The sequence below is a fragment of the Corvus kubaryi genome, unplaced genomic scaffold, assembly GCF_017639235.1.
Source record: "Corvus kubaryi isolate FWS band 111438036 unplaced genomic scaffold, C.kubaryi_AGA036_p1.0 37385, whole genome shotgun sequence".
NCBI classification, from domain to species: domain Eukaryota; kingdom Metazoa; phylum Chordata; class Aves; order Passeriformes; family Corvidae; genus Corvus; species Corvus kubaryi.
In genome coordinates this window covers 4,134,777-4,160,580 of record NW_024581127.1, presented here as the reverse complement: position 1 = coordinate 4,160,580, position 25,804 = coordinate 4,134,777, and the positions used below count along the sequence as shown (strand labels likewise).

General features: G+C 37.3%; 1 protein-coding gene across 1 annotated transcript in view; it reads left to right on the top strand.

The window, feature by feature from the left end:
- Positions 1 to 9,475: 9,475 nt before the first annotated feature.
- Positions 9,476 to 25,804, top strand: part of TRPA1 (transient receptor potential cation channel subfamily A member 1) — a 37,560-nt gene continuing 21,231 nt past the window's right edge. The window contains exons 1-11 of the mRNA XM_042036396.1: positions 9,476 to 9,756; positions 12,212 to 12,374; positions 13,423 to 13,598; positions 15,329 to 15,436; positions 15,854 to 15,962; positions 16,298 to 16,443; positions 17,722 to 17,858; positions 20,109 to 20,157; positions 23,137 to 23,236; positions 24,151 to 24,251; positions 25,597 to 25,766. Of these exons, the coding sequence (XP_041892330.1) occupies positions 9,484 to 9,756; positions 12,212 to 12,374; positions 13,423 to 13,598; positions 15,329 to 15,436; positions 15,854 to 15,962; positions 16,298 to 16,443; positions 17,722 to 17,858; positions 20,109 to 20,157; positions 23,137 to 23,236; positions 24,151 to 24,251; positions 25,597 to 25,766 (1,532 nt within the window). The 5' untranslated portion in view covers positions 9,476 to 9,483. The remainder of the gene's footprint in view (positions 9,757 to 12,211; positions 12,375 to 13,422; positions 13,599 to 15,328; positions 15,437 to 15,853; positions 15,963 to 16,297; positions 16,444 to 17,721; positions 17,859 to 20,108; positions 20,158 to 23,136; positions 23,237 to 24,150; positions 24,252 to 25,596; positions 25,767 to 25,804) is intronic.

Sequence of the window (25,804 nt, the reverse complement as noted above, 5' to 3'; positions counted from 1 at the left end):
TCACAAAGTCTGTCAAGACCATTCTTTCTCAGTTTCATGTTTCTAAAGCTAATCTGGTGCTGTAAAGCTTCAACTAACACTTAAACTATTTTTATGTTCATATCTACTTTCTATTTACTGAGATAGAGACTCCATCTCCAAAGAGACAGATAAATAGAATTATATAGTGATGGTAGACAACTTTTGTAGGGAGAAATGTCCACGTTTCTTGACTGGTGAGAGGTTAGGAAGCTTCATCTGTATCCTCAAGTCACTAAGGAATCTGGTCAAAATCAGTGCTTGCATGACTGAGTTAGAGTGCTTGGTGGGTTTTAGCAGGCTGGGCAAAGATGAGCTGCAGAATCAAAAGCCCTAGTCATCCTTTCCCAATGTCAATTTAGAAGGCTTTTCTAAATTTCTTTATCTGAATATAAATTTAAATAAGACTTTATTTAAATTTAGAATAAGTGTTTTATTCTAAATATTTTGTTGCTGTCCAGCTTCTATGTGATCAAAATGATAGAAAAGCTTGAAAATATTACTCTGTGAACCACAACTCAATCCCTTGTTTGAGAACAAGCAAGGCTTATGGATTCTGAAAGAATATGAAATATCACAGAACTTACATTTGTGGTACTGCTTGAAGTATATGAGCTATTTTCCCCAGACTGCACAATTATGTATTCCAGTATATGTGATAAGACAACATAATTGATAGGTGCTAGTACAAGGAAAATTTGTTCTTTATCAAAATGTTGACCACAGTAACTATTCCAGCGTCAGAGAACTCTGTAATCTTACTTTCAGTCTAATGCAGATAGGACCAAGCAGTCTTCTGAGAATTAGTTCAAATGAGCTGAACAACATTGTGGCACTTTGAAAACAAACAAAAAGTGCAGAAGACAAAGTAAGATTTATATTTCAAAGAGAAAGCATATGCAATTCTTACACTACTCCCTATTGCATTAGGAATCGATCACAGTCCACTACTTTTTATATGGTAATTCTAATTTTTGAAACATTTATTAGTACAGTGAGTTTCATAAGTAGGCAGTTTTCCTCTTCAGTGATGTTTAGATTTTCCATTAAAAGCAATTAGTTCACTGCAAATAGGTAAACAAGTACCCTCCAGTGACTACCTGACAAACTGAAACTACTCTAAGATATTGCATTAGAAAAAAAACTTCTTGTATGGCAGGTACATTTGCAGCCAGATTTGAAATGGGGTTGGATCGGATGTATTAAAAAAAGAGAGCTTCAAGAATCCCTTGGTGAGTACTGATGCTCCTCCCACACTGAGGAATGCATACCTACCTCTTTTAAATAAGCATCTCCTTACACAAAGTGGGCCACCAGATGACACAACTGGTGGCTTCACCCTCCACAAGAACTTACTGAGATAAGCATCAGATAAGGATTCAAACAGTCATATCTTTGTGTCCTTTATATATGTGTTGCTTCAGAGAGAAATCATCTGCAAACTTCTTGAATGGTAAGTGTAATACAGTTTTCGCTCAGATTCTGTCGCTCAAATTTTTGTTGGGCCTATTTTTCTTTTGCTTTTAGGGAGATTTTTGTGTTAAAAATCAAGGTAGAATTTTTTAGAATTCATATTGAAGTGAAAATTTTGCATAGTTTCACTAACTGGAAAACTCTATGATACATATTTTTGTTGATTCTCATAAAATCCATATTTTACAGGCAGGAAAATGCAAGTAATATACAAATAATATTGCATCCTTTGATGTTCAGTATGACTTTACATTTCTTTTTATAGGTGAAAGTTTTTCACAATCTGTTTTCTCTTTTTGGCCACCAGACGTTTATTTACCCCAGTATATCCACATGAAAAAAAATTCCAAGTATTCTACCTACCTCACTGGTAGACATTAACTCTATTTCCAAGTGATGTTTGTAAAAATGTAATATTTAATTAAATATGCTTAGACTAAAATAGAGTATTTTTGATGAGAGTCTGGTCATAGTTTCATGTCTACTAAATATGAAATAGAAAATATATTTCAAACAAATACCCATATCTACTCCATCTAACAAGCCTACTTAATCTTAGTCAGTAAGACACAATGTCTGACTGATTTTGACATAGGAACCGTCCTTCAGTTAGGACAGGAATATCCAGGACTTGTGGAAATCAAGTCAGTAGTTAACAGGTCTTAAAGAAGAGCTAAAATATGCAGTACTGTACTTGCAGTAATTTCATTAAAATATTTTTGCCTTTTTCTTCTTTCCTGAATTATATTTGTTTAAACTGACTAATTTAAAACAAAATTGTATCTTTTCAATTTTTTTTTTAGATTCAGGTATGTAAGCATCATTTTTGATTAATTATATATGTAACCATTTTCAAGATGTTTTCTTTCATTATAAAATAATATATATATATAGCTTATTTGCACTATATAACATACCTTTAATAAATTTAGTTTTCAATGTCTTCCTTTTCTAAGTTGATAGAAATATAGCTTAATATACCAAAAGTTATTCTTCATGATTTCAATGCAATTGCATGGGCAATTTATAGAGAAGAAATAAAAGCGATACAGAAAACTTGCAGAATACATTATTGATATTTGAAAGAAGTGAAGACCTGAGGTATAATCTGACATAGAAAATAGAAATTGCATTCTATTTTGAAAAATAAACAAATAAATAAATATTTTGTTGCAGTTATACCAGTCTGTGATGACCCACAGAAAGCATTTACTGAAGATTTCCAGTGTTGCCTGTTTCTGCAAAATATATTAAATTCATTATTCCCAGTTACTTACACAAAAGGTTCAGGTTAACCACTGGAAAGGTAGGATCCACACCTCTCTTTAGATATCAGAAATTATGGAAATGCTTTCAGAAAATGTGTGTCCCTAAGAAAGTTAGAGAGTGAATCTTCTTTGTTTAAGAAAGAGAAACTATAGTCAGCAGAAGCTGAGAGGAAGACAGACTTTGGCTGGATAATGTGTACAGAAAGAAAGTAATGTCACGGGAGGAGAAGAGGATTAAGCAGACTTGAAATATAAAGAGAGAAACCAGGGGAGAAGAACAGAAAAGAGAAGAGATAGTAGAAAGGGTACAGACACAGTCATAAAAATGAGTTTGAAATGCCAACATGACGACATTGGAGATCACGTGCGCCGTTGCTTTACTAATGCTACTTTTCCATGTTTGGGGTTGCCACCCTTCATTTTCTATATTTGCAAACTGGTGGCAGGGGAAACATCCACAGCATTATCCAACACAGGTTCCCAACAACTATGAGCATGAAAAGGTTTGAGCACTCTGGTTTAGTGGTGAGATGTACACCACACTCTGAGGAATCATATGACAAAATGAGGGAATTCCAAGACAGTGAGCTTAAAATTTACTGCATGTTTTCATTAGGAAATAATGTATGCATGGAAACATTCAACAGAATCATAAATAATGCAGTTTATATAATTGAGATAAATTATTCCTACTTATTTTGTCTTTCTCTTACTGCATATGGGAAAGGCAAGTACAGCCCTATAGGAGAGCTGTGAATTACTAGGACACATTCTGGCCAGTTTTCCTTCATACAGTCATTTTCAAGAACTTCCACCTTTAAAGACATTTATCAATAACAGCTCATTATCAATAACCACCAAAGACTATATCTTTGGAAGAACAAATGTAATCAAAAGCTCTCTTCAGAGATGGAAAGACAGAGTAGAAATTGAGTGATTAAGACATCTTTGTAGAGGACAGATTTGGCCAGATAGGATGTCCATAGGAGAAGAGGATTTCTGAAAAGACAGACTAATGAATGAAAAGCACCATTGCAATGAGGGTGCTGTGTTCCCTGATAGGCAGCAAATACACTAAGTAGGAAAACTCTGTAGGTGCAGGTTAGGACAGCGGTGATGTAAAATACACAGCTGCTGAGGAAGGACCAAGTAGCACTAAGAAATAATGTTTCTGAATGTATTACTAGTCATCAAGAAAGTACCTGAATTAGATTGCAGGTGGGATTTAGGCTTCCGAAATCTAGGACTGTCTTGCCCCAAACAAACCCTTGTCTAACTCTTACATGCATAAATATCCTGAGGCACCTGTATCTTCAATCAGATCTAGCTGAAGATGTCTCTGCTCATTGCAGAAGGGTTGGACTAGATGCCTTTGAAGGTCCCTCCTGTTACGATCAGGTTTAAACCCAGAAAAGCAAAGCAAGCTAAGTCTCTGAGCATAAACCAGAAAGAACTTAGAAGGTTCAAAATATTCCCAGAAACGAGATTAAAACCAAACAAGATTAAATATTGTTGCCAAAAATGGATATATTTTATTTAATAGTAGAGAGGCAAAGAGAAGGAAAGAGAAAAGAAAGAAAGAAAGAAAGAAAGAAAGAAAGAAAGAAAGAAAGAAATAGAAGTATGCGTGTATGCGTGGGGGGTGGGGGAACAGGGAGAGGTGACAGGGGTTAGGTGGAACCATATCACCCATCCGAGGGTCCCAATGATGTCTCGTTGCTCCCCTCCATCTGCTCTGCTGGTGGTGAGGGTCCCCCATCGCCGCCGTGGCCACGCTGCCACACGGTGCCACACGCCAGAGGGTGCAGAATCCCGTGGATTAATGCACACTTTGGGCCAGGTGGGAACGCCCACGTGTCTCCCCTTGCAGGGGCCAGATTGACACTGTCCCCTGCAACACTGAGGGTCTGTTGCATCACCTCTGGTGCTCTGGGGCAGGGTCTGGGCACCCCTTTGAGGGGGGGCCCCTGTGATGGGCCATGTCACCCCCTTCTGCTGTGGATAAGCTTCTCCCCCCCGGTGAGGAGCCCTCAGCTGGGCTCCTCTGCACAGTGGAGGATGGGCAGTCTCTGCACCTCTGACCACAGGCTTTTCCAACACACACCCAAAACCTCTCTTCCCCCTGCCCTTTGGTGCAGGGGGTCTGTGCAAGCATGGCAGCTGATAGCCCTGGGGCTGTGGTCCTCATCTTGGAGGTGTTAAGCCTGTGCTCAGTGAATGTCCCCAGCACTGAGTTGTTACTTTTTCTTATCTTCATCAGGGAGCGGTGTAAGTAAGGCCTCAGTCAGGGTGTGGTAGTCTTCTCTGCAGCTTTTGTAATACAGTTTTAAAAGTCCTTTAAGAAAATGTTTAAGTCATAAAATACAATATTTCAGTCTCTGGCACCTCCCAACTCAAAATAATATTTAGTTCTAGATATTTTATTATCAAGAGTCTCCTTTTTTTTAGATATGGTACAACTGAAGGTGTATCTTCACAATCCCCAAAACCAAAATAAGTTCATTCAAAATAAGCAGTGTAAAGCATATGTTCCATGCCTCAGTCTCATTGGACTGAGGGATCAGAAAGTTTCAGAAGCCTGATAATTCAGCTTTTCCTAAATTTCATGGTTAGGAAAAGCCCCGGATGGAGTTCCCCAACTTCACTTCTGGGTCTGGTCAGCAGCAACTGAATGTGAAACCACAAAACCAGTGCAGAAGGCAGGAAAAGGAAGGTGAGATTTTGTTGGGGTCCCTCCCCTGCCATGGAGCCCTGGGAGAGGGGCCCTGAGGGGACACACGGGGTTTCCCTGCCCCTGCTCAGCCTCGTTCCCATTGGTTGGTTTGTGTTCCCTGCGCGGGCAGAAGGACCCTTGGTCCCGTGACGGGAACAGTTCCTCGGCAGAGCCCCGGCCATGCGGCTGGAGAAATAAACATCTCTCTGAAACAGCTATCAAGAATCAGTCTGTCCATATATATTTCCTTTCCACGGGACTCCTGGTTTGGTATATGCATGTTGCAGGATCCCCACTGCAACAAGATTTCTAGTGTGGTGGCGAATCAAACATCAGCACTTTGATCTCCTGTACATTGGCACAGCTTCAAGAGGGGGAGGAGAGAGCATCATGACCAGAAAGCAAGCTGCCATTTGGTGGCCATGATTGTTTTTATTATGAAGTAGAGAGAACGTTTTAATCTCTTTAGTTTGAGGGAGGCATATGATGCCTGTCATGTAAGAAGCTCTTCACTTGTTTAAAAGATAGTTTGCAAGAGATGGCTCAGCTCCCAGCCTCACAGGAGGATTACTGTCTGAAATGGGTACCTAAGTCACCCCTCACCTTACACACTCTACTCTGAAGCATCCAACCCTCCCAGGGACAAGGGGTTATATTCACTTTTGCTACCATACCCCTAAACTTCTAGATCCAGCACAATGTTTTTATCTAGGAGCTAATTTGAAGCCAATAGTTGCTTCAATTAATTGCTGGGCTGCACTGGACACCTTAGGAAGTATCCTTATCAAGAATGTTCTCATGGAGTGACACCTGCTTATTACAATAGATATTAACCATAAAATCAATTTCTACTTCCTTTCAAATCACAGATTTACTCTACAAGCTTCTATTTAAATTTCTTCTTGTCCAATATATTAAGAGTAGGACTCAAAATCTGTAAGATATTATTTCACATCATATTTTATCATTAGACAAGGAAAGACTCTGGAGTGTAATAGAAAGAATTATTGTTTTCTATAACCTCTTTTTTTAAAGAATTAGGCACATACCAAACCTGCCAATAACGTAAATCCTTCTGCTGAGCATAACAGCATGTTCCTTACTACAACAAAATCTCAAGAACAAAGAATGCAGTGAAAAATCCATTAGACATAAGTGTAAAGTATTATTCAAGTTGACCTTGCTCGTCTGAAAATGACAGTAGCATTTTTTTTCTCCATGGTAAGTACAAGTGTGTTTCTGAAAATTTCTAGGAGACAATGGATTCTTGCTTGTTTAGGCCGTAACTGAGATTAATTCCTGAATGCCTGTAATCAACATCTGAAGTAGCATCATGACTTCATTTGGCTTACTGAATTAAGCTGACTCATGAAATCCTAATGATCACTTTACACATCATAATTTATGTAATACTGGTGCCAAATAAATCACTTCCAAAGCAAAAAACCCATACAGTACATCCTTTTCATTACTGCCACTTGCTTGAATTTATGGTTCCTGTGTCTGAAAAATTAACAAAATTGCAGTACTGTGTTACTCAGGGTCCAGTATTGGAGTAATAATGGTGCATATTTACTGTATATACAATTTAATTATTAAACAATCATATTTTTAATGAAATGCTGTGGTATTATTACCCTCAGTGAATTTTGTTTGTACTAATGGATGCGCTTCCTCCATTAGCAAGATCATGTTTGAAATAAAATGGTATAAATGTATTTTAATCCACTCTAGGGAAAAACAGCTGTACGAAAGGTTACTCTTCGACTACTTCTGTGAATTAGTTCCTTATGTCAAATCATTACGCAGAAATAAAAGCTGTGGTCAGCCCACTTAAAATTCCATTTGAATCCTACTGGGAATGGAAAATCTTTGTACTCTTTTTCAATACTCTGAACATTCTTCTGAACATTTACTAGAAGACTAAAATATAGCAGTAATTTTAAAAGAAGGGAGCAGTATTATCAGATTCGGGAAAATTAGTAAAGCTCTGGTTGGTTGAGGTTCATGACTTCTATTGTTTCACAGCATTTCTCTGGCTGAAATTTAGGGGATTTTAAGAAGAAATTGATGATAATTTTACTAATGCTAACTGATATTTCAGTGACACTTATATTTCCAGATAATGATTCCTACAGAAAACTGCACTTATTCTCTTTATACAATACCCAGGTGTTGAGTTTAATTTCTCATAAAGAGGACTGTGGGCAACAGAAAAGTCAAGACCAGACAGGGAATTCAAAAGGATCTCACCACAGGAAGGTGAACATTCTCACTAACTGGGCCTGCTCCTAATCAAGGCATCATGAAGGTTTCTACCACAAGCACTTAAACCCACCCATTTAGTCTTAGAACTATTTAGCTTTATGGCCTTAAGACTCCTTAGTTAAGGATTTGTAACTTCAGAAACTTACGACAAACAATTCCAGAGTTGCAGGCTCAAAACAACAGGATCAAAATAACAAACGCCGAGTTTGTAGAGAGAAGTCTGGTGTTGCACACACCAGTGAAACTGAAGGAATCAGCAAACAAAAGAGGTACAAACGATGCCAGAGTCAAGTGGATTTGGGAATGTTCTTCAAAAAGGTCCCTCCTTATAGCCTTTTAATGAAACTAAACTGTCATAGGACAGGCAAGAAAGATTTCCTGAATTTGGTTAAGTGTTCAAAAATATGGAGTAGGAATACAACTTCATAAAGCAAGGAGGTTCATTGGGACCCCTTAAAGTCAGTGATGATATAATGGTGCAAAAACATTCTGGCGACTTGGAAAGCACTACTGAATTTTCAGAATGACCAAAAATACAGGTGATTGTGGCAGATCCCAAAAGATTAGTAATGATCTGATACAGTAATGAAATGTCAGATGAAATTCAATGTTGATAAACTCTAGGTGAGTACCCAAAAGAAACATAACCCTAACTAGCTTCATATGAGTGTGTACCTGAATGCTATTTATTGATACTATCACCAGTTAGAAGTGGGAATATGGTGGAGAAAATTTCTATGGAAACTTAGCTCAGTGGCATTCAAAAAACCTCGAACATATTTGTGAACATTTATGGGAGGAATGAAAGAAAAAATTGAGCAAACAATGAATACTATCACTTGAATATACTTTGAGCATGTAAGTCTTGCCATTCCACTTCTAAAGGAACATGGAAAAGATTCAGAGTAGCAGGATGTGGCTATTCAGAGATAAAAAGTGGTATCTGTAAGAAGGAAAACCGCATGTACAAAGCCCCATCAGTGAGCAAAGTGCTGGAAGAACTTTGTGAAATAATGAGCACTAACAGGGATGAAAAAAAATGGGGAAGAATGCTCAATTTTTTCAAAATAAAAACACTAGGGAGCACTAAGTGAAGCCAGTGGTAAAACTTTTTTTTTCACAAATATGTAATGAAATTATGGCACTTAGTGCCACAGGATGTTGTGGCACAGACAGTATAAAATGGCTTTAAAAAGGGAATGAGCGAAATAATGGAGAATTGCTTGTTGACAGCTATATGGGGTGTGACAACTGGTTTTGGCAGTCCTTAAGCTGCCGCTTGCCATAAACCATGAAAACACAGGCAAAATACCACCTCGTGTGACGACTCCTGCTTTTCCTAAGCCTCTGCCCCGTCCACTACCTGACCTTTGGCAGGGCTGCTCATCTCACCTTAAGGAAACTGTTACTTCCCCGAGTTACACGTTTCAGTAAAGACTGACTCAGTTCCAGGCGCTTTAGGATTAACCCTTTGAAACACCTCATGCTGCTTCTTTCTATACTCTTCTTACAGCTGTCCACGCCTCCCCAAGCTGTCTGGTCAAAAAAATTCTGCAAGAAAATTTTATGGCTCCAAAGAGAAACTAATAGGAGAAAACTCGAGCCCGTTTTTTAGAGGCGGGAGGGCAGGGCAAGGGTAGGTAGCACCACTTCGGGCGGTGGTCCCTGCCAGGCACAGGCGTTCCGCTCCCGCGGGGTCCGCCCGGGCCTGCCCACCCGCAGTGGGAGCCGCCGCCCGGAGGGATGCCCGCCCCGGCGGGATCGCCCCCGCCTGTTTTCCCTGCTTTCCCCGCTTTCCCCGCCTCCCCCGCGGCCGCCGGGTCCCGGCCGTCACTCGCTGTGTCGCCTCGCAGGTCGGCGGAGCGGGCGCTGCTCGGAGCCGGGCGGGCGGGCGGCATGAAGCGCTCTCTGCTGCGGCTGTGCCGGGCGCGGGAGAAGGCGGCCGTCTCCAGCTCCTACCAGGGCGTCGTGTGCGAGGCGGATGCCGCCTCCGTTGCCTCGCAGGATGTCTTCAAGGTGCGTGCGGAGGGGCGGCGGGCCCGGGGCTGGGAGAGAGGGCTGCAGGTGGAGGGTGAGGTGGGCGAGGGTGCGGACGGTCTCTGGAGCTGTGCGGGCTCGGCAGTGGTTATGTCCCAGGGATCCATTCCTCCAGGAGACCCTTTCCGCTCACTCAGCGGACCCGGGAGGGAGGATCTGTGCGGGATAGGAGACAGGCTGGGAGTAGCCCTGGCCGTCCGGTGCCAAGGCACAGGACACTGATGTTGTGTGGCCGAGGCTGAGCGGCAAGGTAGGGGAGCAGGCGAAGGAGGGTGTGGGTGGCAGGCTGCTGACACAGAACACACATTCCCCCTGGGCACAGAAAGAGACTCCGACTTAGAGGGAAGTCCAGAGGTCATGACAGAAATTAACAGATCAGCTAACAAGAATGACACAAAAGAAAAGTTTAGAAGCACTGGGACTGTTACGAAGGGAAAGGGAAGCAACAGTGCAACTACAAAAGTGAGATTGCAGCCAGGAAGGACGTAATATCTTCCCACTTTTAACAGAGAATAGGATGAGAAGTCATGCATTTGTATTGCTGTTAGGGAGACCTAGACCAAAATCTGGCAAGGTCTTTTTTAAGGGTAAGAATAATTAGGCAAAGGAAGAGTTTGCTTACAGGATGGAAGACTTGGATAACTTTGGAGAAGTTTAACAGCAGGCTAAACAAATTTGACAAAGTTTATAGATGGGTTTAAGTACCTCCTGAGGTCATTTCCATTCACATATGTTTTCTGTGTGCTAGCTATAGACCTGAGCAACACCTCTCCAGCATAATGTGGTTTGTCATTCTGGTGGGTGATCTGTTGCTACAGAACTGTTCAGACACAGGGCAAAGGAGCTGCTGTTGTTTACCATAGCTTGCTTTGCTGTTGTTAACCAACCCAAGTACTGAGAACACCTAACTGACTTCTTTCTTCCTTATTTTGTGAGTGAAACACTGCAGTATTGGCTGATAAATCTTACTTTTTTGATAGAAATTATCATCATGCCACATTTTGTCTTACATTGAGAAATAAATCCAGGGTTAAAAGTGGAAAAATGTGGTCTAAATCAATAGAAATACTAAAGGTAGAACATTAGAAGGAATAGAAAATACTGGGCTCTCTAACAAGGTTTTCTTAGACAGCTTTTTGGTGTGTTTAAAATGTATAGATATTTGTGTGTGTAATTGACCTGTTGTTTTTGTGACAGATGATTCATCTTAAATACCCTTTCCACGATTATATCACATGTTTTCAGTTAGCTTTTTCTGATTGCACCTTTGAGGCAGACACTAGCCCTGTATTTGGCCTCAGTCTTCTAAATGTTTAAACACATTTGTAACATTATTGACATGAGTAACCTCACTGAGGTCAGTGGGACTGTTAAAGTGAATGAAGCTAAACACGTGCTCAACCTCATGAATGGGCTGCCCTATAATGTATATTTGCTCAAGGACAGCAAAAATTGTTGAGTCTTTGTGACTCAGGGTATCCTGGAGGGCAAAGTTTTCCTTTTCTTTTACATGTGTAAAAAAAGAAGTGATTTTAGGAAATTACCTTTTTTTATTCTTTGCTTGCTTACACACCTTTTGAAAGTTTGCATTACATTAGATAAGCATTTTTCTCCTTTTTTTCCATCCAATGTAGTTGAATTCTTTTTCTTTTTTATTCTCTCTTAATTTTTCATATCTGTTTCTTAAATTACTGCCCATTCTACTGCAATCATTTTTTTCTATCACTTTTCTTCACATAGAAATATGGGGTTTGAATCACTGTAACAAAAATATTTGGAGAACATCATAAAATAAGAATCAGCAGAGTTTCCATAGTGGGCTTTGGTTGTAAAGCATAGTACCTGGAATATATCAAGCTGTCAGTGGGCTCACTGGGCAGATACTGGGTTGTTTCAGGCTGAGATAATAGTCTGATGTTCTAAGCATGCTGCTGAAATTAAAAAATATATTGGTTTCCCAGACATAAAGAACATCACAGAAGCCAAATGGCTGAACTTGAAACCAAAGTACACAGTATCAGTCTCTGTAGAAAGATCTAAAAAAAGGAATTTATCAAGATTATTAATTTTCCTCTCTGTTGCATTCATTTGACATGGCCACTACAGGAAAGAGTACAAAAACATAAGTGATGAATTTGCTTGTTTGATATTTTCCGTGGTGAGGGAAGGATCTTGAGCTGACTACAGAAGAGAAAACAATGTGTTGAAGATGATTACCAGTTTTGTTCATTTTGCGCTGTTTCTCATCTGGATCTTACATTGCAGTCAGTTAAACCAATCAGAGTTTCACTGTTGGCTCAATCTGATCATGATTTGTGAACTTCTGTATGAAACCAAACTGGGAGGGAGTTACTGAGTGGTAAGATGCCCACAAAAACCCATTATAGCATTGCTAACTTCCAGCCTTTTAGGAGAATGTTTTTCTCCAAAACAGGTTATTTCAGATGGAAGTGCCTGTAGGCTACGGAGCTTCATCAAGAAGAATCGTTCTGGGCTTACAAAAGTGGATGAATTAAATGCCACCCCACTGCATCACGCTGCCGAAGGAGGACAAATAGAACTAATGCAGTTGATCATAGACGATTCTTCCTGCGAAGGTAACGTGCACTTTATGAACTACTTTATTCAGCAGAATAGAAAAGTTCAATAACCAAGGTGTCTGTTACCCAACTGAAACAGGACTGATATGTGTTATCTCCATTTATATAATATATATAATCCAAACTGTCTTGCAAACAGTTTGCACTGTCTCGGGTGTGGTTTGGGTCGCCCTTGTTATGTAGGACTGTTTTCTCTCTAACGCAGTGAATCAATATGCCTTACTTTGTTTGACACTCAGAGAGATAGTCTTCACTATGAAAAAGAAAGCTACAGTGATGTACAGAAGACTTGACTTTGTCTTCCTTATTCATATTATGTGTCTGTTACATAATGAGCATTGTGAACTACATCGGACTCCAATGATAAGACTGTAGGCTACTGAGAAAACCTACAATGGCCCTGAAAAGCTTGTTTTTTTCACCTATTGATGGCCAATCTAATTTTAGATTATTTTAGCTGAAATATATATTTTTTTATTTTCAGTCTGTCATTTTGGTCATAATTTATTAGGGTATTTGTTGAAGTTTATCTTCAGTTTTCAAGCTCAAAATATATGTGTAGAACAGACCATTTTTATAACTGGTGTGAATTGATTTGTGTTCTGAAGTGAAACAGAGTATATATGGTCTTTAATTTTCTTACAGTTTGCAAGCACTTATTTGTTATCTCTTATTTCAGTTCTTTGCACTCATTTATTTTGTGCAGCCTCTAAAGAAATAGCTGCAAAGCCAAATAAAATAGGAAAAAGAGTCAAGGAGAGAGGGAAATCAAGTAACTTCTTACATGAGGAAAAAAAGATATATAGTAATGGGCAAGAAATAGACAGGTTTCCCATTTCTCTCACAAATACGCTATATTCAGCACAATATTTAATCAATTTAACACAATGCATTGCATCTCATGAAATCTTTTCCTTTCCTTTTTCAAAGAAATGCAGTAGCAGAGACCTACACCTTCATAGAGGATGCGCTTTTTTTCCAGTGCAATCAGAATGTTTGATGGTTTTGCTTTGGTTTTTGTTCTGTTTTCTCTCCTTTGACCTAGTATTAAATGTGATGGATTCTTCTGGAAATACCCCACTACATTGGGCCACAAAGAAAAACCAGATTGAAAGCGTTCGTTTGCTTCTCAGCAGAGGAGCGAATCCAAACATTCTCAACTCCAATATGATGGCACCTTTGCATATGGCTGTTCAGTCCCTGCACAATGAAATTGTCAAGGTAAGTCTAAAGTCCATGTAAATGTACACACTTGATAAGTAGCTCAGCAGCAGCTGCGTGCAGAGCACCAAGGCCTTGTTGATACATGCCATATCTCCTCATATGCTTTCTTCAGTGAGCAGGATGTGTAACGTGATGCCTGTAGAAATGTTTGCATCTTCTTAGCACTGCAAATAAAAAGTAACTTGCTGATTTATAGGAATACTGATGTTTGTGCTATGATAGTAGTCATTATGGTTCACAGAAAATGCTTTTCAATTTTGCAAACGCAAGGAACTTTCTTTAAAAGGGTTCCTTTTAACACTGAAACTTCATGTAGGCATGTGTTATTTCAAATTATAATGCTCTGATTTTTTTTTACAATTGTATGGGATGTTGTACAAGTATCAAGACTTCCTTGAAACTAGTGTATTTTTAAAGTAAAAACCAGATTAAAACTAGTCAGAAAGCACAGTTCTTACAACCAACATTCTAATAATCAATTGAGTAGTAGCAGAACTAAATCTGCAATTAAAAAATCACAAAAATATATTGTGAAGAAATTACTAAGGTGTCCATGTTGAACTTTGTAAAATACCAACAGCATTGAGATTTTAAGCAGCATAATTTTTTAACCATTTGTCTAAGTGCAAGAGAATGTTTTCATTTCATATGCAGCATAGGGATAGAATTTTAGAATTGGTAAAGTTTTAAAATTTTTTAGATGAATGCAACCTTAAAATTGCAATACTTGCTTTCCTCTTTTTCTCTTGTTCTAGTTCATCCACACAAAAGAAACACATGTTATCTGTATTCAAGGCTCAGACTTCTTTAGAAATGTTTCAGTGTCCTCAAATCTTTTACAAAATTTGTACTTATTATGAACTAAGAACAATGAAATCTGAAATCAATTACATTTTTTAAATGGGCTTTTTATCAGCTTCTGTGCTTCGGTTCTTGACTGAATCTGTGCTCTCATTTTTTTCCCCACTCTGTTGTTTGTTCAGACTAATTCTCCCTTGGTTTTTATTGCCAAATTGCCTGAGAGTGATTAAAATGCACCAGTTTCTCTAGTACAGAAAAAATAAATAACTGGAATTACTGAAAGACAATTAAATAAATATGTAGCTAGTGGAATAAATAAGCAGTGGGGTCATTACAGTTTCCAGATCCTTTGCTTCTCAAAAAGTGCTGGAAGCAGTCATAGAGATAATTGATGATGCTGATAGTTCAGTGTCAGCTGTTAACCTAGAGACTGGAGCAGGATTTCAGGACTGCACAGTCCCAGTTTTCATCAAGCCCCATCTCCCCTCATTCTACTGTCCAACTGAACAGATTCCTAATTGAGCAGATTCCACAACATTGCCACTTGCCAGGGAATTTTCTGTTGAAATCTTCAGTTGAAAATACTTATCTGCAATGTACTACAGAAAATACTTTCTCCCATTATTGAGATATTGTTAAACCAGGCTTTAAAATCCTTTGCAGCTATGTGCAGAGTTTAACTTAGTTACCTGGCTGTCAGCTGGAAAGAATTTTACTTCATATCTGTTCATATCTGCATTTTTCACCAGCATATTTTTGTATTCTCCTGCATTTTGTGTTTCCTCTGCCTATGCATTGTGAGCTTTTGGCATGCAAAACGAGTAAGTTGCACAGGTGCTATAGGTTGTAAACAACAAAAATAATGGAACAGTCTTTTATTGTTATGTTTGGCTTATGATTGACTGAATCTTTTCTTAAACATTTAGATTTTAGTCCAACATAGCAGTACAGATGTTAACTTGGAAGGTGAAGCAGGGAACACACCTATAATTGTAGCATGTTACAAGGACAATCCTGAAGCATTGACACTCCTGGTAGGTATATTTATCCATCATCTTTTGAGGTGATTCTCTCTGCCTCGATGCAGTGTTATTCTGTTCCTTGTGTACTGTCTTTGTTCAATGCAGGAAGGTCAATCATGGATCAAGTGTTCAAGTGGCTTTGCATGGGTTACTAAGAAACTTTTTAATCTTTTAGAGGGTATATTATATCTATATCTGAGTGGCAAACTTAAGGAAAAAAACTGATTTTGAAGGTCATAAGAAGACAGAATGAAGCACATGCATTGTATGGCCATAACATGCAAAAGATACATGTATATAAACTTCATAACACATATGCAACATTAAGAAAAAGGAGAGAGCTATCCAGGAGACTGTATCTGTAAGAGCATGTTCATTTGTCAGATTTTTCTGTATGCCATTAAGCTGTATTGAGACATTATTTTTCAGATTGAAAACGGAGGGAAAATATGTAAACCAAACAAAACGGGATGTATGCCTATCCATGCAGCGGCATTTTCAGGTGCAAAAACATGTCTGGAAATTCTTTTGAAAAAAGGTAAAATACAATGTTCCCAAGCAGTGAGTGCCAATTTGCTGCTTTAGTTCTCAAATAACTGTGAAAAAAAGCAATTGTAACTGTGTTTGAACTTACAAGAAGTTATTGCAGTTATTCCTAAGAGCAATTTTTACTGCCAACTTTTGTATGATTGCAGCAGCCAGCTAGCTCCTTTGCTAAATGTACGTTCATCTATTGTTTAATGATAGATGTGACAGGTTTCTGTTTTGAGAGGGGAGAATATTATTCCACACTTAATATGTTTGTTTTGAATGCCTTTTACTTTCTGTTATCTCATTCTCACTTAAAAAAATCCATTTATTTTCATCTCTTAGGTGAAGAATTGGGTCACTCTGCTAAAACCCACATCAATTTTACCAATAATGGAAAGTGCAGTCCACTTCATTTGGCAGTTCAGAGTGGTGACCTCGAAATGATTAAAATGTGCATTGAATTTGGAGCCCAAATTGATCTAAAACAGGTAAAATTCAGAGTGGAGCAAAATGTAATTGTGATAAAATCTAGGTACCTCTAAATCTCTGAGTGGTATGAAAAAAAGAAGAGCAGATAATCATTGCTCATTGTCTCTTCCAATGCAAAGCCAAGGGAGCAGCAAATGAAAACAAGTCACTGGTTCAAATCAGGCAAAATGTGACGTTTGTTTATAGAAGTGACATGGGGTCATCCCTTCCCAGAAGTGGGATCTTCAGTCTGACCCTTTATGATGCATTCTTGTTTATCCTCAGCCTTGCCTTGGCCTTTGCAGTATCTTCCTTATAAGCAAACACAAATTTGTGATACTACTGCCTCTACCATGGTGTAGCACTGCTGATGTAAGGGTCTGTGCCCAGCTTCATTCATAAATAAGCATTTTAAAAAATATATATCATTAATCAAAATGTTTGCAAGGATGAAATCAACTCATGAGAGCAAAACTAGAACATAGTTTTGCCTTCTCTTATGGGTTTGATTCTTTGAACACACAGCTTTTGCATGAGATGATTCATGCTGCTGGTTTTGTGATGGGTCAGACTGCTTATGGCATTGGGGAAAAGCTCATTCCAATGCATTCACCAAAATGTTCCTGCTCTAAAAATGAGAAAGTCAAAACGCTCAGGCATTTATCAAAGCTGGTTTGTCCCATCTAGCTAAACAGACTCCTGTTTTAGAAAATATTGTTCTAATCATGTATATATGGCTTAATTATTTTATGACTGTCTAGTTTATAATAGTTTTCCAGCATATTGGACAATGTTATTTTTTACCTGCAGAAAAGTTGATTTAAGAGTTACTTCTAAGGAAGACTCCATTTAAGGAAGTAAATGACATTTAAAAAAAATGCATTTTCTGTATTTTATAGACCCATTTGTTTGCTTATTCATTTTTACTGGCCTAGAAATGGTTTTCTGTGGCTTTCCTTTGCTTCATCTCTTGTACTAAAGGGTGCTGTATCTGTCTGGTTTTTAATTAAAGTATAAAAGATTGTTAAGGGTATAATTATCTCAAATTTTAAGGACTTTGTATAGAGTGATAAGAAGCTTCATAGTAATCTGTTAAAACTGTCTCTTTAGTCCTTTCTGGTTTTATCAATCTCTTTAGAATTCTACTACTTCAGTTAAAGACTAAAGCTTCATTACTTGCATAAAAAGATATTCATGAATTAAAAATCCTGGGCTGGTTCACTAGTGTGTTTAATAGATTGGAAGATAGGTTTCTGAGGTTTAAATATTTATATTTTGTCTCGTTTTCCCATTTATAGAATGAAAAATGCACAGCACTTCATTTTGCTGCCACTCAAGGAGCAACTGAGATTGTAAAGCTAATGATGTCATCCTATGCTGGTGAGGAATCCATTATTGATGCTGTAGATGGGAATAAGGAAACATTGCTTCACAGGTAGGAAGCTGCTGTGCCAGATTTCACTATAAATTGTGGGCCATGATATTCTTTGTTATTCCTTGCATTTGGAACACCCTTCCACATTATTTGAATCTTGGTATGGGAGGTGGTTTTACTGCAGTGTGAAACAGCCAAAAATTTGGTCAGAATGTTAAAAATCTTGGTGCTGATACCAAAATCAAAACAGTTCTAGTTACTTGGAGCCATGTCAAGGAATGGTCACTAACAGTTCACACTGAAAATTTACTCCAGTAAAGTAGTAGGGGAACAAGTTTATGGAATTGTTAACATCTTCTGATAATGTGGAAGAAGTGCCCTTATCTAACGTGTTGATGTTCTCCAGAAAATGAGTGAAAAATGATATAAATTGTTTAAAAGAATATTTCTTTTATTTTCCAAGAAGACTTACCTTATACCTGATCAAGTAAAAGGAAATGTTGGTACACTTCCCTGTGACTTCAAAGCTGCAAATGGTGTTTTTGTATGTAAAAATACTCAAGACTTCTAGTCTTTCACACTCCATTTAAAACGAGAGCACTGGACTGTGGAGAAGTTTCCTCAGTCTTTTGTAGTAGAAAGATACTTGGTTAAACATCCTGTCTCCCAACTCTATGGAATATAATATATTTTCCCATGTATATTTTCTGCAAGAAAGATATGTTTCACTGCATTTAACTATAATTATTTGACAGTGTTATTCTGCAAGAAGTTTTACAGTATGAAGTAAGTGGTAGAAGCAGTGGAGATGATCGTTCTTTGGACACAGTAGAAAGTCAAATGATTCAAAGATAATTGAAGACTTTAAAAGAGTTTGCTGTAAAGTTAAGATAATGTTTGGGTACACTTGGAAATGTTACCATGGAAGAACATGACTGAAGACAAAGTGATGACAGAAAGCCAAAGCAAATTGTGCAGACACTTGTACTACTGAACAGATAACTGGCTGCTATATCAGTGAAAATTACAGTCCTTGAAAAAAGCTTGGTAAAAAGGACAACACTATTTTAGTCTCGGTGTCTGTGAAACAGCAAAAACATTATCAAGAATCATCAGAAAGGTAGAAAGTCACCTAAATATCTCAGAACATAAAAAAACTGAGTAGGAACATTAACTTGTTGAGAAACAAAGCAGCAGTGAAGGATAGGTAGAACCTGATGCTTTTGCATTCCTACTGTCGTGTTTCCATCTAAATATTTCATAACTGACATTGCTTTCGCTCCAGTCACCTTGGAATTTGAGTGTTTGTGAAACATTCAGTATTAATGTGTGGCTGGAAGGGCCTACTATAGATAATGGAGGCATCTCTACATATTTGGAACCATGACTTGATTTTTAAGATGCATCTTTTGAGTAATGAGTTCTAACTATAGTACACCCAATGTTATTATTACCTCTTGTAATGCTAAGGCAACTCATTTGAGATACAGTACAACCTTGGAGTTATCCTTCTGTGTTGCTTATTGAGTCCAGATATTTCATAGAGGTCTGACTTGTGAAAACGTTTTGTCTGTGTGTATTTACTGTGCTATACTTTCATGCTTTGACCATTTTTTTCCCCTGTAATATATAATTCAGTGTCTTACTGTAGAATAAAACTGGAGAAGTTTCCAAGTGTATAGACAGCTTTAAAATATTTTTGGTAACCGACAACAACTTGTTATCAGTATATTTATCTAATGATACTGACTATGCTTCAAACGCCCAATTTATACCGATTAGTTTGTTCATATTTTTTCAAGTGGACTTGCCTGCCACACTCAGAATACATTTAGCCATTGCCATTTTAACCTCATACTAGCATTATTGCACAAAACACAACCAAATTATTTTTGAATAGTGAAATTAATTTCAAGCTCCAGACATGCTTGGAAGAAACTGCATTTGAAATTTATGGAATTCTGTATTGACCTTGTGTGGTATATTGAATGATTTGACATGCAAAATTACTGGTTCTCTTAAAAATTGGGGATAAAGTGCCTGTTTACCTACCAATGAGGTCTTTGTTTCCTGCAGTGAGTTTCAAATGTAGTAACTTAACTGAAATTAGTTGGGAAAGATAACTCCATGAGAAAAATTAAAACAATTCATTAAAATGAATTATGTAATAAGAGTAGCTCTCTGTCTCTTTGTTTTAAAATTGATTTATTTGAAAATATTAGAAAATTGAGAAAAGAAGAATGCTATCCTTTGGCTTGAAACTTCTTTGTCCTTTCTAATATTAATATATTTTTGCATTTTTCTCCACAGAACAGCGTTGTTTGATCATTATGAACTGGCGGAGTATTTGATTTCAATGGTAAATATTTAATCAAGCAACATGTTTAGAGATTATTGCTATCTATTGCTACAGGTCTGCATAGAGGAAATTCACAAAGCAGAATGTGTTCTCAGGTGTAAGCTATTTAGATAGATAGACATATACATTTCATAATGTACAATTGAGAGTTACAGTACAACTGTAGTTGTGGATCCATAATATCATCCCACAGCTGCAGAGGATGAAATCTTACATTTTTATTTCCATTTTACTTCCTCAGAATGTTTCATAAACATCTTTTACCAAATATGGTGAAGTGGTCTGGTCATACTACACTTTCCAGACATGAAATATAAAACAAATGCTAAACGTGCATTGAATTTCATCTGATTTTTTTTCAGAAATAAATCTGTTCTTTAAAGAATGTACATATGATTACTATGGGATCACATAGCTGTATATCAAAGTTTGTGCATGATCTAGAAATATTTTTTATTCTGTGTGCTTTGGTTGTATTTCTTCACTGAGTAATTAGGAAGGACAAAGAGAAGAAATGTTATCAGGGATGCTACTGGCTATGCTCCCAATGCCCATTTTTGCCAATTAAATTAAAGCTCATATAATCATTCTGCGCCCCACTTGGCTGAGAACATTTTCAGAAAACATCAGACTTCTTTTTTGTTTTATGTGTGTTTAGGATTTTTACTTAATTTCATAGCAATTATACTAAAAGAAATTCTCTTCTACGTACTGTTTTGCTTTTCTCAGAAATTCTGTTACAGGGATTTAGTTCAAATTAGATGTTGTGCTTATTTTTGATTCAAATGTGAAATGGTGAGGTTTGTCTACTTAAACTTCTCTGAAAAAACCACCTGTCAACTAACCTTATTACCTGAGAAGCGCAGTTACAAGTTTTTGCATGTGGAGGCTTGTGTGTACAAAATATTATATCATAAATACCTTTAACACTGCGTTTGCTAAGAACAAACTTTCATTCCTTGAGTGCCATTTGACTACTTTGGCCTCTTCCACAGAAGATTTGCTGAGGGTTTCTTTGGCTTTCCATATGAAGTATGTCAGTTCTGATGCTTTAGAACTGTTTTAGTTCATCCTGTCTGGGAATGGTTCTAAATATGACAGTTGGAGTTAGAGGAATGTTGCATGTACAGCCTGTGCTGCCTCCTCCCTTGGACTCCTGGCAAGATCACAAAGTTCTGCCTATGCTGTGGTGTACATGAGGGTGAAAAAGAAAAGGTGCAGCAATGTAACTGCTTGAAAGGACTAGCAAATTCCAGTTCAGAAAGGCTTTTGGGTTCTAATAAAGAAAAGCATCTGTTTATTTTATGCATTAAATATTCACATTTTATTCAAAATAAATAAGCAGTAATTTTACACATTTTCTTCTGTTTTTTTTTACTTTTTCCCCTTTTTCTTCCTGCGTCTTTGCTAAAAGGAAAATGAAAGATTAAATTGGTACAAATATTAATTGATATTTACAAAATTGACATGTTTGTTTTTATCTGTTATCTGTTTAACTCATTTATGTTAATACATTCAGGGTAGCAGAAATGGAAAAGTAAATGGAGTTCAGAAACTATTTTACAAACTCTTATTTCAGCTGTATCATAAATGAGGTAAATATATGTGACAATATATAAGTTACTTCTTACTGTGATAAGTAATTAGAATGCTGCCAAATTCACTTTACCAAAAGCTGAACAATTACGTTAGCTGGCGGAAAGGTGATTAAATATTACATAAGGAACTGGAAATTGCTGCCCTGTATTCACTGAAATAAATGAGACACTTGGATAAAAAAAGGTCTGTTTCTTGATGAAAAAAAAAATTTTTAAGTGGTTGTCTGACCTTGTAGAAAGGTAAATGGGGGAAGAGTCTTGCATGTATTACTCCCAAATATTTAATGAACATACATTGGAAGCTTCCTGTTCTCCGTGAAAAAGTAATCACTGTCCATTTATTAAGTGCTTCTTATTACTACATTACAGGTGTTACCATCCTAGAAAGTAAATATTGCTCAGGATTGTGATTAATTCTCTTAAATTAAGATTGGACCCAAAGATAATTCAAGTTAATGGAAAAGCTGCCATTGATTTTTTTTCTCATCAACTTTGAATATTATCTGAAATAAAATAGATTTTTTTTTGTGTACTTTGTTCAACTCATCAAGTTTGACTTGCAACTCAATATCTAGAAAAAAATTATGTCTAAACCATCATAAAATATACATACATCTCATTGGTTCATTTGCTTGTATCTTCCTGCTCCCTTGGTGGGATTTTTTAGATAGATATGTTTATGCTTACAGTAGTACTTTGCTGATATGACTATAGTGATACTGTGACTATAGTGACCATACTGTCCTGGCAATATGTGTCAGTGCAAAAGTAGACAAAACAGAATAAAATATGCCCACTGTTGATACAGATACTTTGGCATCAAAATTGACTTGGTTCATATTGCTTGTGCTGAAGAATGGAAAATTAATATAGATCAAGCTATGCAGATTGAACTCTACTGATTTCTGGATGCATTACTTCTTGAATCGTGTAGAGGTTCAGAAAGATCTTTTTCTGCTAATTGTTTGATACATAAGAACACACCATTTAAAGGGCTACAATTTTTGCATTTTTACATAGTGTCAATCCTGGTATCTTCGAGTTAAAATTTTATATTGAGAATTTAAGTACATGGAAAGGTTCTCTAAAAAAAGATCATAAGCTGTAAGTTCAGTATACCTAGAAGTAGGCCACTATTATTTTGGCATCTGAATTTTTATATATAGATGATTGGGCTGTGGCTGATGGATAGAAACCCTAGCAGTTTTATAGAGAGAGGTAATGTGTTTATTTGTGTATTTATGTAGTGTGAAATTACTTATCTGGAGCATCTGAAGTTACTAAGAATGCCTATATTTCTGCCATGATGATAAAGGGTAGCACCATTTTAAAGTTTCATTTACTCATTATTCACCATAAACTTGGAATTCTTTTTTTGCAGGGGGCTAATATTGATAGCGTCGACATAGAAGGTCGATCCCCACTTCTGCTGGCCACTTCCTGTGCATCATGGAAAATTGTCAATTTACTGCTCTCAAAAGGTAAAAAAGGAATATACACATACTATATATATATTTATATACTTCCTTTGAGCAGGGTTCATTCATGTTAAAACTCTGGGTCCAACTTTCCTCTCAATTTGAATTCACTACTTTGTCATCCATCCCAGGAGCAGCTGAGCTAAACAGCTGCACACTGCTGGTATCCCCTGAGATAAAGGAAGAAGTGGTGTGATGATTTCACCCCTTTAAATACAGCATGAACAGGCTATTAGAAGAATGTGTATGCCATGTGTCACGCTTCTCAAGGTGGAGGTGGCACTGGCACTCCATCCCTGCACTTCTCAGCAGCTCACGAAGTAAAGCGGAACTGCAGAATAAATGCACCAGTCATACAGAGTTGTGTTTCGTACCAGCAACCAATCTTTGAATGTTAAAGCCCACAGTTCAAGCCTCACCCATGGTTTTATGAAATCACAGTCACCTTGAAAATGTTGGAGCTATATCTCTTTCATTTGCTGTGTTTTGGTGCAAGTTAATGATTATTACTCTACTTCCTCTAGTTAATAGTACAACTGATTTTGTTAAAAAGCCTTATAGTAAGTTTTGAAAGTGTAATAAGGTTACAACTTCAAAGATTAGAAGAGGTGATTATCTGCATCTTTAAATTTCCTCCTGAATTGTGGGTGCTCAGCATCTTAGAATATAAGGGCCTCATATAAACCTTAGTACTGCAATGAAATACAAAATGCATACACACAAGAGAATGATGAAAGCTGTTGGTAGGAGTGATTTTTTTGGGAAGCAAAATTATACATTACAAGGCTGACTTGAATATTTTATAGATTTATAAAACATATTTGTTCAACATTTGTTCCTTTGTCTTAAACATCATTATGTAGTGCCAAGAACCAGCAGTTTTGAAGTTGCTGGTATTTATTTCCATATTTATTTAGGAGCAAATGTATCATTAAAAGATCATCTTGGTCGGAATTTCTTGCATTTGACCGTGTTGCAGCCTGGAGGATTACAGCATCTGAATGAGAAATATCTGCAGGTACAGTAAATATCAATTTATGTCTTTCTGTTACCCTTACTAAGAAAATGTAAAGAAAAAAGCAACAGGTACAGTAAATATCAATTTATGTCTTTCTGTTACCCTTACTAAGAAAATGTAAAGAAAAAAGCAACTACCATTTTATTTTAGTATGTTTATAGAAATTCTTGTTACTTGTTTAGTAGCCCAGTGTCACAAGAAATGGTTTGAAGAGGTGCATATCACATATCTCTCATGAAAACATTTCAAAGCCAATAATACAGTTTTCTTATTGCCAGGCAAAGGAATAACATAATCCCATAAATTATTTTGCTGTTGGGGGATTGAATAGCTCAAGAGGTAGGCAATAAAATATAGAACTTTTCACTTCTATTTTCCCAGCTTGCATGCAGTAAAGCTAGGAGACGTGCTCATAATCAGTCAACATCTAGAATTTGCAGCATATTCTGCAGGAGCTTTCTGTGGACTGGACCATAATGAAGTCTTAGATTTGGTTTTGTAAAAAGATTTCGAACATAAATTTGTATTTGGCTATGTTGAAATGAAGCACTCATATTGATAGAGCCCAAGCTTGCTTGAAGCAGTTAAATTTTCTGGCCTCCAGAGTTCCAGAAATAGCCTTGTAAATGTGAATCAAATATAACTCATCTTAAAACATGTGCTGAAATTTGTGAACACCTGTGATTGTGTTTCAGCATGGATTTAGCCTCCCTTTTCAGCAGATGTAGTGAATCAGTTTTAAAACAGAGTGATAGTTCTCTGCACTTTCTGATTATGGATCATATTAGTAATTCGGACAAATAAGTGGATCAGACTGTGGGAGGATTTTTTTTGTTGTTTTAAGAAAGGTTGTAGCATATTAGACAAGGTACAGAGGAAAACAGGGAAGTGAAGATGAAAAAAGAGAAACGGGAAATGAATTTACACTGTAAAGCAGTGAACTGCTGGGTTTTGACAATCAGAGGTTTTGCTCCTGAATCTAGACTATAAGACTGCCTTTATGTATGAAGGTACAAGCCTTCTGCTGCCAGCAGTGAGCATTATGTTGGAATGGCAGCAAAGAAGAATTTCCTGTATTGTGCTGTGGCTGGGCTGCAGTAAGGATGCAAATTAGCAGACTCCTATGTTCTTTGAAGAGTAGTTGCTTGAAAAAAATGGTGACGCCCAAATCAGCAGATAAAAAATGCTCTTTGTTCCTAAATTTACTTAAGTTTATTTCTTATTTTTAGATACTGCTTTAAAGTATTAATGCTATTGTTGCAAGCTATTAGAAGATATGGAGCATAAGAGATACACATGTAATTCTGCTTTTTTTGTTTTTGGGTATTTCTTGGGGGGATAACAGATGGAACATATTAAAAATCTCGTAGTGGATGAAGATAATGAAGGATGCACTCCATTGCATTATGCATGCAGACAAGGAGTGGCCCTCTCTGTAAATAATTTACTCAGCCTCAACGTTTCCATCTACTCTAAGAGCAGGGATAAGAAGTCGCCATTACACTTTGCTGCCAGGTTAGTGGCACAGTCTGGGCAATGGAATCCATGCCATG